Source organism: Paroedura picta, chromosome 1, assembly GCF_049243985.1.
Source record: "Paroedura picta isolate Pp20150507F chromosome 1, Ppicta_v3.0, whole genome shotgun sequence".
Taxonomy (NCBI): Eukaryota; Metazoa; Chordata; class Lepidosauria; order Squamata; family Gekkonidae; genus Paroedura; species Paroedura picta.
The window spans coordinates 69379501-69399168 of NC_135369.1; the positions used below are offsets into that span (position 1 = coordinate 69379501).

Below are 19668 nucleotides of genomic sequence, written 5' to 3' on the forward strand. Positions count from 1 at the left end.
ATGTTCCAGCTAACTCAGAGAGGGGCCCAGATCTTCCTTGTCCTTGCCTCACCCAAATAGCAGAAGAGCTCAATTTACAGGCTCTGAGGAACTGAGAGAGTTCCGTCATGGCTCTTGGCTCTCTTGGGAGCTCATTCCTTCAGGACGGGACCAAGAACGAAAAGGACCTAGTCTGGGTTAAGGCCAGGCATACTTCCCTCAGGCCAGGGATCTCCAGCAGATTCACACTCACAAGAGTGAAGGGCCCGGTGAGTGGAATAAGGAGGTAGTCAGTCCTGGTATATGGGGCCAAGACTGTGGATGATTAACACCAAAATGTTAATACCAAAGCCAGCAACCAATGCAGTTACCTCAGTACAGGCTGGATTTGGGCCCTCCAAGGTGTTCCAGTAAGGACACTAGCAGCTGCATTTTGCACCAGCTGAAATTTCTGAGTTAGGGATAAGAGCAGGCCCACATAGAGCTAGTTACAGAAGTCTAATCTGGAGGTGACCATTGCATGGATGACTGTGGCCAAGCGATTCCCAAACAGATAGGTTGCTAGTAACCTTGGTGTAGATGGGAAAATGCCATGTGGGCTACTCCCATGACCTGGGCCTCCATTGAAAGGGAGGCATCCAAGATCACACCCAAATTTCTGGCTGAAGATGAGATGTTAAGTTGCACACTAGTGAGTTTTGGGAGGCCCTTTTCCTGATCTGCCATCTTTCTGCCTAGCCACAGGACCTCCATCTTGGAGGCATTGAGTCTTAAACGGCTTGGCTCTAACCCTCCAGCTACGGCTTCCAAACATTTGGTGAATGTATTTGGGGGGAGTCCAGGTGGCCGTCCCACCAGGAGATTGGTGTCATCCACATATTGGTGATAATATGTTAGGGCCTAGTGTACCTGAGGGACCGCCTCCCTGCCTATGCCCCCCAAAAGAGCTTTACGCTCCGCCACCACCAACTGGCTAATGGTCCCTGGCCCCAAAGAAGTTCGCCTGGCCTCGACCAGAGCCAGAGCATTCTCTGTCCTAGCTCCCACCTGGTGGAATGAGCTCCCAGAGGAGATCAGGGCACTGACAGAACTAAAACAGTTCCGCAGGGCCTGCAAAAGGGAGCTCCTCCACTAGGCATTTGGCTGAGGCCAGGCCAACCAACCAACATCGGCAGGGCCGCTGCCCCTCCCCTCCCCCCCAGAAACCCACTAAGACTCCTGGACTTGTTTGAGTTACTACTGTTTGTTTTAATGTTAACAGTATAACATTATAATAAACAGTAGTAACTCAAACAAGTCCAGGAGTCTTTAGTGGGTTTCTGGGGGGGAGGGGAGGGGCAACGGCCCTGCAGATGTTGGTTGGTTATATGTTATACTGTCACCCAGTTTATCAATAATATGAATGTTATTATATGTATGGTTTCATGTATTGTTTCAGTTATATGTAAACCACCCTGAGCCTTTGGGTAAGGTGGTATATAAATAGGAAGGAAGGAAGGAAGGAAGGAAGGAAGGAAGGAAGGAAGGAAGGAAGGAAGGAAGGAAGGAAGGAAGGAAGGAAGGAAGGAAGGAAGGAAGGAAGGAAGGAATGACCCAACCTATAACTCCAGACCAGCTGGGCCAGATGGTGCATAAAGATATTGAACAATGTGGGGGAGAGAACTCCTCCCTACAGAGGTGGTAGGGAACGTGACAACTCCTCCCCCAGTGCCTCCCTCTGTGTCCAGTTCCAGAGAAAGGAGCGTAGACATCGTAAAGCTGTCCCATGAATCTTGGCCCCGGTGAGATGGCAGGCTAACAACTCATGGTCAACCATGTCAAACACGGCTGACAGATCTAGCATCACGAGGATAGCCAAGGTGACCAGGACCATCTTCACCCCATGGCCAGGACGGAAGCCAGACTGGTATGGATTGAGCACCTAAGCTTCCTCCAAGAATGCCAGGAGCTGGTCCGCTGCTAACTGTAGTAGTCTATTGATTCAAGTGTGAAGCCTTGTTGGTCTGAAGCAGCAGAACAAATTTAGAGTCCAATGGCACCTTTAACACCAACAAAGTTTAATTTAAGGTATGAGCTTTTATATGCACACACACGTCCTCAGATACAATCATAGAATCATAGAGTTGGAATGGGCCATGCAGGCCTAGTCCAACTTCCTGCTCAATGTAGGATCAGTTTGAAGCATCCAGAATAAGTATCTATCCATCCGCTTCTTGAAGGCTGCCAGTGAACTTAACCAATATCCATGTTAAGTTGGAAGTAATCAGTTCATACTTACAGGCAAAGTGTAAGGGTCATGTCTCAGCTAACTGCTGTCAGCAATATTCTTGTTTATTGTTTCCAATGTGGACATCTTTATTTTACACAAAATGTTTCTGATGTAATTAAATCTCAAGTGAACACAAACAAATCCAAATTGCTGTTTTTTTCCTATCTCTGGAATTTGTTAACTATTTTCATCATGCTGTGTGTAATTTTACTCTTACACTGTGTAAGTATGAACTGATTACTTCCATTCCATCATATTGTATCTGGGGAAGTGTATGTGCACACGAAAGCTCATATCTTGAGTAAAATTAGTTGGTCTTAAAGGTGCTATTGGACTCTTAATTTGTTCTGTAGTAGTCTGTAATGGTAATATTGGTTAGGCTCAAGAGGTTCTTGTGTCCTCCCTCTGATTGACATGACAAAGAAATGGAAGAATACTAACAGCCTGACCATTAAATTATAAAAATCCAAATTTTTTTCTCCTTTTTAAAAGAGACTTCTTAAGGATGCAAAGCCCTGTGAGAATGCTTTGCTTGCTTCAGACATTCCTGAAGACAAAGTTGGTAACATCTCATTTGGGACAGGAGAGATAAAGAAGCTAAAGGATCTTCTGCAGCAACGAGACAATGAAATCAGTATCCTTTCTGAAAGGCAACTCATTAAGATTTTGTTTAATTTAGAAATGTCATTGTGTCACTATGCAAATTAAAGGTCTTCTCTGCCTAGTGTGACTTAGAGGAATATGGGTCCAGTGTTTGCTATTATCTATAACATGCTGGTTCAATCTTCTGGATGTAAAAATCTTTGTTGCTTGGCTTAGTTCTATTGCAGATCCAAAGTTTTTGGAAGTTTAATGTCAAGCAGGTGTCTTTTTTAAGTAATGGAAAAAAGTGATACTATATAAAGAAATATTTATTACCTTTCAAAAAGTTGAATTTCCTGTGATTGTTATTTTTAGCCAAGGGAAATGTTGCTTTGGGGACTACTGGACTTCATATTTAAATTAAATAGAAATATAAATTCAACCTGACGCTCTATATAATGTACGTTAAATTTTTTGTGCTGACCACTCTGTTGACTCACAGAAAACATAGCTGCAGCTTTGGCACTGTGCAAAATTATTTTGATTTGATATAAATGGATGTGATAACTCTAATCAATATGTGTGCAGGGGAGAAAAACAGCTTTGATCTATCAGGAATGTTCTAGAATAATTCAACTTTTATAATGTTAACGATTCTCTTTTTCTTACTGTGTGTTTGACAAGCTGTACACGCTATGCAAGTGTAGAATATGGTGTCGGATGCAATTTAGAATTCTAAAGACCTCTGCTCTTCATTGTTTGTTTTAAGATTATTTTGCACTCATAGTTTGAAAATACAGTATCTGTTTATAAGCAGGGGATCTGTAAGAGTTTTGGGGGGAGGACTTCATTCTCCTAATTTGCCTGCTCACCCTTATCTTCATTTCATCTCTTAGCTGCATCTGCAGCCTTTACCCTTTCCCTGCTTTCTTCTCTTTCTCCCATCTATCTACATGCCTTTTCCCCCTGTCTCCACCTTTCCCTTCCATCCACCCTCCAGCTTTATATCCCATCCCTCCATCTCTCCCCTTACTGTGCTACTTGCTTCATTCTCTCCCTTTCACAATTCTCTATCTTTTCAAGTCTCTTTTCTCTTCTCATTTACTGAAATTGAGTGAGGCATGAAAGAGTCAGCAGTATTATTTGAAGCTCCCCAACAGTTCTCCAAGTGATCACTGAGATCTCATGGTGCTGTATGAGATCTCAATCAACATTTGCAAAATTGTGGTGGATTTATTTTTTGGGGTCCACTGGAATTAAATTCAGAATTAGGCATACAATTTTTTAAAAAATTAGATTTGTAGTCTACAAAAGTAGAAATTTCTAACTTTCATCCAAGGAATGTATAAAGCTGTTTGAATTCGTAAAGCAGCATACCATCCTCTCCTTCATCTGCTCCTCAAGCGCAGTCTGACTGGCCCAGGCCAAAACCCAGGCATTTTGTGGCCACCTTGTGAAATAGCCTTGTTTATGCTGTGTCTCAGATCCTTTCCCTCCCTTGGCTAATCCTGGTAGAACCAGGAACAGAAATGTTTATTATGAGTCAAGTGACTAGTAAATTATAATATCAGTGAAGTGTTAAAACTAATGTGGTGATGGTATCATTATAGAATCATTGAATCATAGAGTTGGAAGGGGCCATACAGGCCATCTAGTCCAACCCCTTGCTCAAGGCAGAATCAGATTAAAGCATCCATCATAGCTTTCTATCTTACCATTCCTTAAAGATGGCCAGTGAGGGGAGGTTCACCTCCTCCTTAGGCAGCTTATTCTGCTGCTGAACTACTCTAATGGTTTTATAATGGACTGGATTTTTAGTGTTAGTATTTTTATTTTTGTAATTTTTACACTTTATCTAGGTTTAATTTGTATATTTAGTATTTTTCAGAGAAAATGGTTCTACTTTCTGGCATTTAATCTCACAACAGACCTGTGAAGTAAGTTAAAAAGAAAGAAAAGATATACAGCTTCATAATAGATAAGCTATAGTCGGGCCAACACCATCTTGGCTCTCTATGAAATGTGATACTGAGAGAGAATGACAGTGACTTTCAACTGCATCCAGTGACTTTCATGGCCTGCTCAGTGCAGTCAATAATACACAATACATCTGTTGTTAGCTGCCTTAAAAAGTTTTGGAAGGGTAGGATGTAACATTTCAAATATATAACTTAAAATGCACAGGCAGATAGGTGTCTCTATTATGTGTCTACTAAGCATTCCCTGTTTTCCCAAAGCACTCACAATGTCCCATGAACTCAGTTGTACACTGAGCAATGTATACTCCTTCAGCAAACACATTGGCCAGCACCCTCACTGACCTATAAAGAAAAAGAAATCCATGCTGCCTCCTATTAGGATTTTAGTTAGTAAACAAATAATTATGAATAAAAAATAACCTTTATTTCTGTTCTGTATAAGTAGTAAATATTTGGGGAATGTTGCAATGATGTAGTACCATACTAGATCTCAAAAACAGCTCCAGTTTTCCTTATAATGAATTTTAGATATTTTAGTAAATATGTTAAAGAAGGAAAAGAAGAAAGCCCAAAATGCCCTTCTTCAGCTCAGTACTTCTTCAAGGGAGGCCTCAACCTCAGAAGATTCTCTTCTTCCAAAACAAGTAGAAAATGAACATATGTTGCCTTTGAAACATAAACCTAGTTTTCTTCCCAGGAACACAGGTTGGTGCATTTAATATTTACAAATTCCCACACATTGCTCATTGCTTGTCTGGTTGTGGGGCTAAATTTTGCTTCCTGGTGACATCAGGGCTGGCGTGGGGTGGTCCCAGGCCTGGCACGAGTCAGGCCCTCAGTTGGCCTGCACCAAGGGAATGCCGATAAATCCATGTTCCCTCTTTTGCTCCGGGCATCAACATGGCATATGTTGGGATTGGGTTGTGTTTCGTGGAATATCTGGGCCGTCCCCAGTCAGGGCATTGCTCCTGCCCTCCCCCCAGTCATCACTCCCATCATCTTATTTCTTTCCTGATTAGGATCTGTTGTAAAAATGGAATCGTGCTCTTTTTCTTAAAGTATCAACAGGCAAATCTAGAAAAATCTGAACCTCTTGTCCAGCAAGCTTCAGAGGAGCAGTATGATTCTTCGGTAGCAGAGTGTTTCTCACAAGTTTACTATCAAAGCTCACCAGTGTGAGCTGCTGCTTTGGAATAAACTCTCTAGACCTTATCAATATGAATATCATCATCTGATAGATATTTTTCAAGGGATGTTGTTAATTCCTGGCGAAGATCTTGCTTACCATAATCCTCCAAAAGGCCTTTAATTCTCAGTCTATGTATCTGCAATGGTTTCCCAATCTTGTAGATCCAGCTCCACCTTCTGGATTTTGTTATGCTGTTAATTGCTTGGTATTAAAGTCAATCACAGATTTCAAGCTATCGATCCTATCTGATAGTTCTTTTTTGCAATCCTGTATTTCCTTAATATGTTGTTTATGAAGACATTCTACTAAGACTTTTAGTTCTTTGTTTTGGTTTTCTAAAGTATGAAACATTTGTACAGTACCTGGGATTTCTTCTTCAGAGTCTTCATCTCCTTTGTTTTTCTTAATTACCCTTTTTGAAGTGGCCGTGCCTTTTCTGTCTCCAAAAAGCAATGATGTCTGAAGGAGATTTTTTCTTTGGTGACCTAAAAGATTTAGGAAGAGGTCTAGGTTTGTCTGGCATTAACTTGACTAATATATATGGAACTATAAGACAGATAACAACAATCAGCTAGCATCCAAACATTTTGATTATATATATTGTACCCAGAGCATACCTTATAAGCCACCAATCGAGTAAGCAATTACCTAGGACTAAAGGTATCTGTAATAATCACTCCTAACTACAACTTGTGGGGCTAAAAGAGGGAAAGAAAAAGAAGAGAAAAATCAGATCTGCAATGGCACCAATCTTTTCCTCAGACTGGGGCTACCCTATGCCTGATTTTTTCTGTTCAAAATCATAAGAGTTACTTCCAAAGTTGTTTTTAAAAAAGCGAGAAAGAATGTTCTTCCAAGCCATTAAAAAAAAATCCTGCACCCCTCTGATGAGTTAAACATGCCCACCAAATTTGTAATCCAAGGCACCCCTTATCCAGCATTTCTGGGGTCCTCGAAAGGTCCTCCAGCTTAAAGGGAAAACATGTCAAGCTTTAATGATATCAGCAGCTCTGAGTCCGGCATTCTTTCCAGCTCTCACGATGTTAGCTGATAATCAGCCTTCCAATCTTCTCAAGCTTCTGAACCCTCCAATGAATGGAGTAGGTCGGGGGAATAGTTCATAATAATCCAATGAATAGAAGAGATCAAAACAGATAGCGGGGGGGGGGGAGCACAAAGAAAAAAAGGAAGAAAAAATTACAAGAAAAGATGGCGGGAGCTGTCCCCGAGCTCGAGCGGCTATAGATCTGGAGGATTGACCTCCACTGATCTGTAATGGGCCCCCCAAGCTCCACGGAGCTTCTTGGGGGAGATATTGGGCCAGGCTACTGCACCTCACCCAGTTTCACTGATCGCTATTGCGATCAGACCCCCACTCGTTTAGGGAGCTCGCTGAATAGTGGGCTTACTGAACAGCCATCCTCCCTGCCCCCCACAGGTCCCTGATCTTATTTGGTAGAGCATTCCCTTAGGGTTGGGTGCTTCGGCAGCTGAAGCAGCTGGTCTCTCCCAGCACCATGCGGGGGGGGGGGGAGTAACAGGTGTCAGTGTGGAAACCGGCGCACTGATGCCCGTGCCTCCCGCAGGGAGAGACCAACCACTTTGGGCGCCAAACACCCAAGCCTAATTATACCAGGCTGGGACCAAGACCAAAAAGGCCCTGGCCCTGGTTGAGGCCAAGTTAACTTCTTTCCTTAATTTTTCTGCTGAAACTTCTTTGCTTCTTGTTCAGCTCTTCATGACTCAAGTAATCAAAAACTATACAAACCATAAATTTTAAACCATAATGATTCAGTTATTATATCACAGAAATTGTCTCTTTCTAAATGATGGAGTTAGTTTTAACAGCCAGTGCAACTTGACACAGTTACACCCTTCTAAGTCTACTAAAATTAGTGAGCTTAGAAGAGGGTTCAAAATTGTGCTGTGAGGTTCTAATGCTTTTATTCTTATTCAATTATAACTAGCTTTTGTTAGATCAGGACTCATGTTGATCCATGATAAGGATTTATTTTTATGTGGATGGTCATTTATTTCTCTTCCCTCTCATAGCGCCCTTGTTATTATTGTTATGCCACCTGGAATTTAAATTTAGGGTCATTAAGGTAGATCTTTTTAAAATTACTATGAAATTGAATTTTTAATTTTTTCTCAGAAATATCTATTTTAATATCTGATATTTGACTAGAGATAGATGTGTGTGCTTGCTGTCTCTAGTCTGTCTTGCAAACTATTGGCAAGCTTTACAAAACTCACAGTTCATTACAAAAGTAAACTTGTAAAAATTATTAAATTTGAAATGGCCAGTACTGTGTATCTGTCTAGTAAGTAAAAGCTGACTGTTTTGACTGGACTGAAAAGAAATTTAATGATTTCCCCCTTTGAAAGTGATCTGTTACAGATTTAATTTCTACTGTTTTCTTTCCCCACTTGATTAGTTCTTTTTGGTATCTTTCTTATCTATTTCCAATTGACTTATAAGAAAGAGTCTAGGCAAAGCCAGGGGAATAGAATGAGCTCATCATTTGATGGTAACCACTCTTCCTGGAATGAAGAGCTGAAAACCTTGAAAGCAACCTTCTCCAGATGGGTCAAATATTAGTCTAGAATCCAGGAAGAAAGCTGGAAAAACATGACCTTCAAGTCTCAGAACACATTTAGTGAGATCTGTCTGCACATCTTGATCAGAAATAAATATACTGAGGAGGTCTGCAAAGGGGCCAATGCAAACCTGTCCAACTTTCATAAAACATTAAATGCAGACCACCTATCCTTATCATCTGTTGACTTTGGCCATTAAATTTTATTATCTGGATTTTAAAAATAATTAAACTCTTTTCTTTCTCTGTCTTCTCTTTCTCAGTTACAGAGGTTGTCTATTGCATGTACTGAATCACATACTAACAGAAGAACATAAGCATCTCTGTGTTCAGAAAGTTCAGGAATAAAAAGGTTTCTCTGTTGCAGCGAAGCCATAGTTTTTAAGCAGCTTATGAGCAGCTTATATTTTAATAAATATCAGTTGTACAAGAGACTAATTTTTCATTGGTTCCCCCCCTCCCCTCCCCTCCCCTCCCCTCCCCTCCCCAGATCAGTTTGAATGTCAGTAGTTTTCATGGTTGAGCATTTGCTGACCTTTGTGTACTGCTGGGGCCCAGTACCTGTTGAAGCCATCAAACTAACTGCTGATTATGGGGCCTTATTGAATTTGCTCCTTTGCTCAGTCTTCCCTTGTTCTTGAAATGGCTAGCAGGTAGCTTCTGAAGTGACGGTGATTAGCAAATTAGCTGAGCTTACAAAAGTCTGTAAGTCTGCTGCTCCATCATTCAGGTCACTGGCTTCTGTTCGGATGTTATTGCAGAAGGCACCCAGGCATTATCTCTTCATCAGGTTGCAGAAGAGGTTTGGACACCTAAGTAAAGAGAAAAAAAGATTCATGTGGCATTGGGGGTGGGATGGGGGAGAAGATAAATGACATTCAAAATAACAACCAGGTCCATTAGCACAGGGGTAATCAACCTGTGGTCCTCCAGATATCCATGGACTACAATTCTACAATTCTACAATATGTAGTCCTTGAATATCTGGAGGACCACAGGTTGACTACCCCTGCATTAGCACCTTAAAGTCTAACACATTTGTGTTATGGTATAAGCTTTCACAAGTCAGTGCTTACTTCTTTAGTTACACTTTCTCAGATACTACTACCAGCAGGCTAACACAGATATCCATCTTCACGTGATCCATGCATGTGTGTGTGGAGGAGGTCTTTAGAAGTGTCTTAACCAGCACTTTCACAAGAGAGTAGAGCTGGTCCTCCCTTCAATCTAAAGCACAGGAGCAATGTCTCAAATAGGGCAGCAGCACCACCTATTACAAATATATGTTGTTGTTAGGTGTGAAGTCATGTTCTGGCAAACTTATATTAGTATCCATTTTTTGACTCACTTCTACTTATCTTCTACAAGAATGTCATACTCTTGAACAACAGCTACGAAAACTGGCCCTTTCTGTCAGTCAAGACATCTCAAAATTCTTCTAATAATGTAGAATAATTATTCACAAATATCTTCTTAGTAGATTAGTACTTTTTAACTGCCTGTGTCTGGTAAGGCAAAAAACCCACCATACATTATAGAAATTATTTGTCATACTATCCAATTTCCGTGTCTAGCATGCTGCACTAGATACTACAGCTGTAACAAAAAATCTGTACCAGAATGAAGCTAATTAAATAAATCCGCTTTAAGACAAAGGGATATTTACCTGGAAAACCCCAGCTCTGACATCCCGCTTCAGTATTTCAATATTCATAGAAATATTTTATATATCAATGGGGATTAATTACATTTTATTTCTGGTGTTAACATTTTGTCTAAAATTTGTTTATATTTGTATATTAATTATTCATTATATAAATTATTGTTTTACTGTTTTATTCGTGATGGCCAATAGGCTTTCTCAACCAGGGTTTACTGGAAGGGTTTCTCAAATGGGTAGAAGTTATTTTTTTTAAATTTGTTAAACATTTATCATGTGATATGACTATATATGATCATGATAACCGCCTCCCCAATGACTAGTGATGGGCCTGGAGGTAGTGGGAAGGGGAGGAGCCATGGATGGGCATGTACACAGCTATGCTTCCCATCCATATTCTGCATGATTGTGCCACTTCTGGGAGTTTTCAAGGCCTGAAGAATTTTTCAGGGGTTTCTTAATGGTAAAAAAGTTGAGAAGGGCTGGGCTACATACAATAAACTAGACTGGACTTCTGTTTTTAAAACTTAGTTTGTAATGACAGCTGCTTCAGCATCCAGCTTCTTTTACATTCCACAACTTCACTCCCAGAGAGATCATCTTGAAACTTGTTCAATGATCTCAAATCCAGTATGTTACTTTTTGATTCTTTTATCTTACATCTCATTGCAATTAATTGGAGTTGTCCTATAGTAACTGTGCCTGCCAGACTTACTCTTAAGTCTTTAGTGAACACCTGAGAGAAAAAAAAATCTAAACACACACAAAAAAAGAAAAATGTGGAAGATGTAATGTGGAAGATAATATAGAGGCAAAAAAACTGTCATCTAGACCTCATGCAAAAGAAATGTTCTCATGTTTTTTAATTGGAAGCAGGCCATGGGCTCAGTCATTTCCTCTACTAGTCTCCCATTTCCCATGTGAATTCTGCTCCCTTATATGGTTTGTTTTTATCATGCCATGGCATTACATTTGCATAGTTAAACACATTTCAGAATTAATATTAACCTGATATTGTTCCACTTTTTATTATGTTACCAGGAAAAGATGAACATATTACTGGGAAAGTGGCAATGTTTTTCAGTGTAGACATTGCAATTAGGTTCCAAATGTAAAATAACTGTGTTACTCTAGTTTTAATCATTACTTACCCCACTTTCAATAACTGCTATATTCTGTTTTCATAATTGTATTCTAATGTTCCACTGATAATGTAATAGCTTTCTTTTTGTTCTGGAATTCATTAAAAAACCCACTTTCAGACATTGAATTATGAGCACAATTATGTATCAACCATGGCATAGAGCACTAATAAGAGATGACAATATACTATGATAACTGGGAGACTTGTGAGGACTCACAGTAAAGATATTACACTTCTCTATCCCCTCTCTTCTCCTTTCTTTTCCTCTTTCCTTCCATCTCTGGCCCTATTGAATGAATGTGTTGATTCACACTGCATGGCCCAATTCAAAATTATTATAAATTTATAATATAATTATAAATTATAATATAAATAAAGAATGCATAAAAGAACATAAGTACACCTAAATCTCAGACATGGTCCCCATCATCAAACCATCAAAAGCATTGTACTCATAATGTGAGAAAAGCTCTGCAAATTGGTAGATATGCTCACAACCATCAGTAGCATTCATCCTTGTTTTAATTATTACTTGGAACTCTTTCCCAAACTTGTATAGTTTGTGGCACATTTGTTTAAGCAACAGAATGCTTAAATATTTTGTGCAGTGGTCCCCAACCTTTTTTGGGCCAGGGACCAGGGGGAGAGGGAGGCACAGGTGCTGGCGTGCTGGTGGGCACAAATGCGCAGGCGCAGCAGCTCCATGCCTGTGCATTTGTGCCCACCGGCGCCCACGCCTCTTCCCCGCAGCGCGGCACTCGCTGCACCGGGGCCCAGGAGCGATCGACCACCGAAGCTCCCAGGCCCCAATCGCTCCTAGTGCTGTGGGGGGTAGGGAGGCATGCCCGCTGGTGCCCACGCCTTCCCCCCCCACTGAGGACCAGTACTGGTCTACGGCCTGTGGGTTGGGGAAGACTGTTGTAAAGGATTCCATGAAGCTAACTGATCAGACTTCTTTAAAATATTCTATTCACTGCAGCCTTAAATTTCATTTCAGGAAATAGCACTGGAATTCTGCTTTCCATTTTTGTGCCCTTTTCCAGCCTGGGCATGGTAAAGTCATAGAATCGTAGAGTGTTTATGGTAAGCTTATGATCTTCCTCCACACATTTTCTATCTTCTATATCCAAGGTCCTCCCAAAGTCAAAGATGCAGTCCAAAGTCCTCCCCAAGTCAAAGATGCAGTCCAAGGTCAGGGCAGGCAGCAGTCAGGAGCATGGTCAGAGGCTGGGCCAAATGTCTTAAGGCAAATGGTTAAAGCGTGATCCAGAGGTAGTCCAAATAACTGAAGACCAGTCAGAGCAGGCCTGGAAGGCCCTACACACACAAATCAACATTCACACACATTGTACCCACACAGACCTGCTGTTGCAAACCACTTTTATACGGCATGACAATCCCCAAGAATTACTTCCAGCACCTGGGTCCCTGCATTCAACCCTCATCTTGCAAAGATCTCCCTCTTCCAGTTTCTTGTAACAGCAATCCAGTAGACAACCACTACATCTTCTCTCTTTAAATTCTTATATTTGCTGCCATCTCCTTTGCTTTAATGGTTTGTGCTTCAGGTGAGCTGGGTTCTTGTTTTTCTGACAGTGCTGATGGCTCAAGTGAGGGAGGTTCGTTATCAGGAGATGAACCTTCTGTAGAGTCCAGCTCCAGAAACTGTGCTTCAGGCTGTTTGCTGGTTATGTTTGGACCCAAACTGATAAAGTCAGATTCGTCTCCAGAGGAGTTCTCTGTGCCGAAGGCTGTCTTATGACACCCTATCTGCTTCCTAGATCAGCCCCTGTGGCCCCTGAAAAAGTATTGCCAGGGGGCAGCTTTTTCTCCTTTTCACAGCAGCTTCCTGTGACACCCCCACCTCAGTACCAGTTTATCCATGTAGCACTTGTAGCATGTGCTACAGGCCCTGGAGTTTGAGGGATCCCGCCCCTGCCTTGACAGTAAAGCCCTTGAATTGAGTGACAGACAGCATACCAGAGAGTGCACAAACATACATCTGTCACTCTTGCCCTTCCAGTTTTGACTGAGGCAAAGAGCCCCATTGCCTGGATTGTCAAACTGCAGAGAGGAGGTGGCAGTGGCAGGTGGGTGGGTAAGCATGACTCGGCTTACAAAGAGACTGGCAATATGATATTAAGCTTCGTAATCTGGTACTCCATACAGTATGTCATGTACAAGGGCAACCCTATGTAGATGGATTGGAATTAGGGCTTGCTCTAGGATTTTTGTTTTAATCTTAAGGAAAACAAAATAAGCTCCTCTTAATTCCTAAACACACGGTCTTGGCTGCTTGGCAAAATGCTGAATTTATGTTTAATGCAAACCCTAGTCCTGGTCCTTACGTCCTCCTTGCCCACTTGCACCTCTTCCAGAATCTGTTTGTGCTGCCTTATATGGGAAACCTCCACAACACCAGCCCAAGAATACACAGTGGTCAGAAAGGAAGGTGGTGTGCGTGAGCAACATTTTGTCAAATCAGCCGCAGTTCTTTGCCAGAGGTTGTTTTGGGGCTCCAGTTGGTGCTAGAATACATCAAACACTGACACCGATCATGATTTTTATAACTTCTAAAGAATCATATTGTGACAGAGTATTCTTAAATCTATTTTAATAAATACTAGATTTTTAACAATCTGTGTCTTTATTGTTTTTTAAGATTTCTATAGTATCAGTAGAGCCTCTTGTGGTACAGAGTGGTAAGGCAGCTGTCTGAAAGCTTTGCCCATGAGGCTGGGAGTTCAATCCCAGCAGCCGACTTAAGGTTGACTCAGCCTTCCATCCTTCCGAGGTGGGTAAAATGAGTACCCAGCTTGCTGGGGGGTAAATGGTAATGACTGGGGAAGGCACTGGCAAACCACCCCGTATTGAGTCTGCCAAGAAAATGCTAGAGGACGTCACACCAAGGGTCAGACATGACTAGGTGCTTGCACAGGGGATACCTTTACCTTTACCTTATAGTATCAGTATTCAACTCATCTTTAAACCGCCCGTGGCGCCACGGACTATATAATTCGCTAAGGGGTCTGAAGGTGGGATTAGTCCGTGATGAGGAAGGGTCCGGATTGGACCCTTCCTCATGACAGACAATCGGAGGGACCAATCGGCAGGCGCGAAGCACCTGCCGATTGGTCCCTCCGATTCCCAGCTCCAGCAACTGCGAGCCGCGCGCAGCGCGGCTCGCAGTTCCCCCTGACCTGACGCGGTGAGAGGCGCTTTGCGCCTCTCGCCGCGTCAGGCCGCCGACCCAGGGAGCCCCTGGCAGTCGCGCGAAGCGCGGCTGCCGGGGGTTCCCTGCCTGGCGGGCTGACGCGGCGAGAGGCGCAAAGCGCCTCTCGCCGCGTCAGCCCGCCCACTGCGAAAGAAGCTTGGACCAGCCTGCAAGAAGGCCGGACCTCCACCGCCGCCGCTGCCTGCCGCCGCGCCGCCGCCTGCCGTTCCGCCGCCGCCGCCCGGCTCTCCCCGCCCCGCCGCCGCCGCCGCCGCCGCCAAGGGGCCGGGCCCGCTGGCCAGCAGGGGAAGGAGCAGCGGCGTCGGCGGACAAGCGCCGGCCGAAGGGGACGCGCAGGCGGCCGGTAGGAGCAGCAGGAGGAGGCGGCGCCGGAGGAGGACCGAAGCCCCGGCTCGCCACCGCCGCCGAAGGACCCGCAGACCACGCCGAAGACCATGGTAAGGTCCTAGCGCCCGCTGCATTCCCCTGCAGCGGGCTTGATTACTAGTTTATGATATTATGCAATGCAAAAATGTGCGCTTTTGATGAAAATAAATGCAGTCACATTAGATCATTAACCACATTCCCACAAACATATCATCCTTTCTATTCTGCTAAAACTCATTAAAATGAGTTTTAAACTGTCATCTACTCCTTCTTATTGTGTCCAACCCATCGTGACCTCATGGACAATGATCTTCCAGGGTCTCCTGTCCTCTACTATTCCCTAAAGTCCATTTAGGTTTGCAACTACTGCTTCAGGGACTCCATCCAGCCACCTCATTCTCTGTCGTCCCCTTCTTCTTTTGCCCTCAATCGCTCCCAGCATTAGGCTCTTCTCCAGGGAGCCCTTCCTTCTCATGAGGTAGCCAAAGTATTTCAGTTTCATCTTCAGGATTTGGCCTTCTAAGGAGCAGGGAGGGCTGATCTCCTCTAGAACTGACCAGTTTGTTCGCCTTGCAGTCCAAGGGACTCGCAAAAGTCTTCTCCAGCACCAGAATTCAAAAGCCTCAATTCTTTGATGCTCGGCCTTCCTTATAGTGCAACTTTCGCAGCCATACATTGCAACTGGGAATACCAAAGCTTTGACTAAATGCACTTTTGTTGGCAGGGTGATGTCCCTGCTTTTAAGGATGCTGTCTAGATTTGCCTTAGCTTTCCTCCCCAGGAGCAAGCGTTTTTTAATTTCTTTGCTGCAGTCCCCATCTGCACTGATCTTTGAGCCCAGGAAAATAAAATCTGTCACTACCTCCATTTCTTCCCCATCTATTTGCCAGGAATTGAGAGAGCCAGATGCCATGATCTTAAGGCCCATTTGACTTCACATTCCAGGATGTCTGGCTCCAGGTCAGTAACTACCCCATTGTGGTTATCAGGGATATTAAGCTCGCTCTTGTATAGTTTCTCTGTATAATTTTACCACCTTTTTAAAATCTCTTTTGCTTCTGTGAGCTCCCTACCATTTTGGTCCTTTATCATACCCATATTTGCATGAAACGTTCTCCTTCATATCTCCAATTTTCTAGAAAAGATCTCTGGTCCTCCCCATTCTATTGTTTTCTTCTATTGGTTTGCACTGTTTATTTAAGAAGGCATTCTTATCCCTTCTAGCTTTTCTCTGGAATTCAGCATTCAGTTGGGTGTATCTTTCTCTTTCTTCCTTGCCGTTGACTTCCCTTCTCTCCTTAGCAATTTGTAAAGCTTCCTCAGACAGCCATTTTGATTTCGTGCATTTCTTTTTTCTTTGGGATGGTTTTAGTTGTTACCTCTTGTACAATGTCGCGAACCTCCATCCATAGTTCTTCAGGCACTCTGTCTATCAGAACTAATTCCTTAAATCTATTTGTCACCTCTACTGTATATTCGTCGGGGATATAATTTAGTTCATACCTGAGTGGCCTAGTGCTTTTCCCTACTATCTTCAATTTAAGCCTAAATTTTGCAACAAGGAGCTGATGATCTGAACCACAATCAGCTCCTGGTCTTGTTTTTACTGACTGTATAGAACTCCTCCATCTTTGGCTGCAAAGCACATAGTCAATCTGATTTCTGTGTTGACCGTCTGGTGATGTCCATGTGTAGAGTCGTCTAGCATTGACTTAATATCACATTTTAGCTTGAATCTAACCAAGACAAATTTCACTAATAAAGGAACTAAAAAATAAAAGGGGTTTATATAATATAATCCTTATCCATAGTTCTCCCTATATATATATATATATATATATATATATATATATATATATATATATATATATATATATATATATATATATATATATATGTATATATATATATATATGTATATATATATATATGTATGTATGTATGTATGTATGTATGTATGTATGTATGTATGTATGTATGTATATGTGTGTGTGTGTGTGTGTGTGTGTATATATATATATATATATATATAATATATATATATATAATTATATATATATATATATAATTTGTGAAACTGCAGTAAAGGAACCTCCAGGAAACACTGAGCCTGAGGGACTATTTATATGATAAAAACACCACTGAGGAAGAAAACAACTTTGAAAACGGGCTATTGAAAAATAAAAGAAATTGTTTTTTATCTGGAACCCGTTTTAGTTTATGCTTGCACATCATAGATATGAAGGCAATATCTACAAAATAAATTGGAAGAATTATAACCAAAAAGACTACATTTGTATACCAGCAAATTGGATGAATTTTTCTAGTTTAGATTATTCCATTCAGCCAGCCCTCTTTTGTATACTCTGATGAGGTTGCATACATGGTTTTATGTTATGTGAGTGGTACACTTTCTGCCTCTCTTGGCTGCCTTCTCAGTACCTCCCACAGATCAACATTTTTAAACCATGGAATCTGTGACACTCCCTGGAACAGAAACACTGTTCTTTATTAAAAACGAAAGCCTTGGCCCATTCTTGTGGAGGCAAAATTTGTATGCCTTTGCCTTTCCCATACACTTTGTGATCCTTGAAATGTCAGTGCCTGGGACTGGGGATCCTTGTGGACAAAATGTACCACAGCTAGGAAGGCAGCAGCTAGTATGGGGACCTGGCAACTTTGCTCCCTTCCTCATTCAGAGACCATCAAGGAAAGATGTTGTCCAATTCCTCCACCCTTTGAAGTCAGCTATGCCATGGTTATTTTGTTCATAAGTCGACTTGAACCTTTTTTTTTAAATCCAATCCCAAGTCTGTCTTTATTTTATGCTAATTAATGGATGAAAATTTGCCTCAGTAATACAGCAGCTATGGTTCAATGAGTGTTTGTTGTGCATGCAAAGGTTCTAGATTCAATTTCTAGTTAAAGGATCACCTGAAACAGATATTGAGAAGAAGCTTTTTCATTGTGAGATCCTGAAGAATTCATTCTGGTAAAAGCAGATAATACTGAGCTAGATGAAACAAAGGCTTAATTCGGTATAAGCATATTATGCATTGTTACATTTCTGCTTTGGCATTGAAGTCCTAAACATTTATGTTATAGTGGCAAGATACTTAATTTAAACCTTCATAATATCATGTTTGCCATGTTGGCTTCTTAGCAGTTGATATACCCTGTGCAAGCACTGATATTTTGATGCCCTGAATCTTAGGATCATGTTAGTGTACATTCTCTCTGCATAAATTATAAAAACAATTCAGAATTGCATACTACATTGAAGCAATATTTGTTACAAATAGTATCTCTCTATTTCTTTCTACTTTTATCAGCTTGAAATCAATGTCCTGAAGAAATGTTGTAGAACAACAGCATTGACTTTTAGCCAAGAGTGCATTTCCAAACTCATTATGAGATGGGACTTGTTGGGAACATTGATTTCTAAATTAGGGTAAAGCTCCCATTTTAAGCCTTAGAGGATTTGCAATGTTGCTTTTAATGCTAGATTAATTGCCAAAATCCTCTTTTGTTGCATCATACTCATAAATTCCTCTGTTCTCTGTAATGATTTGTGCCTAAAGGGAATAATCAAGCATGGTTAATGAAATACCATGGATATTTGCGGAAGGTTAAGGAATTTCAAAAAATGTGTTGTTCATATTTCAACCAGATTCCCTGTGCAAAAATAGTAACACAAACATATTTTTAGTAGACTCAAAATTCGGGACAATCTTTCTGTTAATTTGGTAGAGTCCCATTTGGTAGAGTCCCATTTACCTGGGGTGGAATTCACCCTTTAATTTACATAGGGTGAAATTCACTCCTTAATATAAACCTCATAAAACATCTATCAACCAGTTACACCTTAGAGAAAATTAATATCACCAGTTGGAATATTACCTATTCTAAAGCCCACACAATATGCTGCAGTAGTATGGCATAAGGATTGTTTTAGGTAATGGTGCATCATCTCAGCTTCAGCCTTAAACCCATAGCTAACTAAACTCTCTTTGTTTTACTATGCTTCCAAACTTGTGCGATAAAAGTAGCTACTCTACAGTCATAGTTTTCCCTTATTATTTTGAATGGATGTACATTTTCTCATGACCTTTTCTGACGTGGTGATATCCCCACCCATTGACTTTGTCCTTTTGCTGGAGAGAAACAATTTTGGAATGTTTAGACATCCAAATTACATGATGTAATATTGTAGTTGAACTGCATAAAAACCCAAACTTGATGAGTTGCAAACTCAGAATATGATGAAGCATTCAAAAATCTATGTCATCATGCCAGGAATGAAGAGAAAATTCCTCAAATCATCCTGAATCCACTTTAAGCTATTGTTGGGGAATATTATGTGCATTAGTCTATCATATTGCTTATGGCAGTGACAGTGTGAAAAGTGGAATAGAAATAAAGCCTCTACAGTCTTTCTGACACCACATTACATATTCTTTCTGACACATGTCTTAATATTGGGAATGGGTTATCAAGTCCTGATAATATGAGATTTCATGTGTAAGAATCCCTTACATATGCTTAAGAATATATGGTATGGACTTTAAGGAAAGCTGGGCTGAGATTTTGCTTATCTGTTTTAGATGGCCTGTTTTCTTATTACTTTACTAAATTTGTTACTTTCTTCAGTAGCTTTGTAACCAG

At 41.3% G+C, this 19668-nt stretch overlaps 1 protein-coding gene and 1 long non-coding RNA gene across 6 annotated transcripts in view; one reads left to right on the plus strand and one right to left on the minus strand.

Moving 5' to 3' along the window:
• The window catches only part of KIF6 (kinesin family member 6), a 214631-nt gene that overhangs the window by 86452 nt on the left and 108511 nt on the right, over positions 1-19668 (plus strand). For all 5 annotated transcript variants that reach the window (XR_013231806.1, XM_077341951.1, XM_077341917.1 and 2 more), the window contains 2 exons: positions 2741-2882; positions 5338-5514. Coding sequence is in view for 4 of the 5 variants with exons in the window: in XM_077341951.1 (XP_077198066.1) it covers positions 2741-2882; positions 5338-5514 (319 nt within the window). In the remaining variant the exon portion in view is untranslated. The remainder of the gene's footprint in view (positions 1-2740; positions 2883-5337; positions 5515-19668) is intronic.
• The window catches only part of LOC143839645 (uncharacterized), a 42891-nt gene continuing 29434 nt past the window's right edge, over positions 6212-19668 (minus strand). Inside the window, exons 3-4 of the long non-coding RNA XR_013231809.1 lie at positions 9134-9410; positions 6212-6483 (exon numbers count right to left, since the gene is read on the minus strand). This is a non-coding gene — a long non-coding RNA (uncharacterized LOC143839645). The remainder of the gene's footprint in view (positions 6484-9133; positions 9411-19668) is intronic.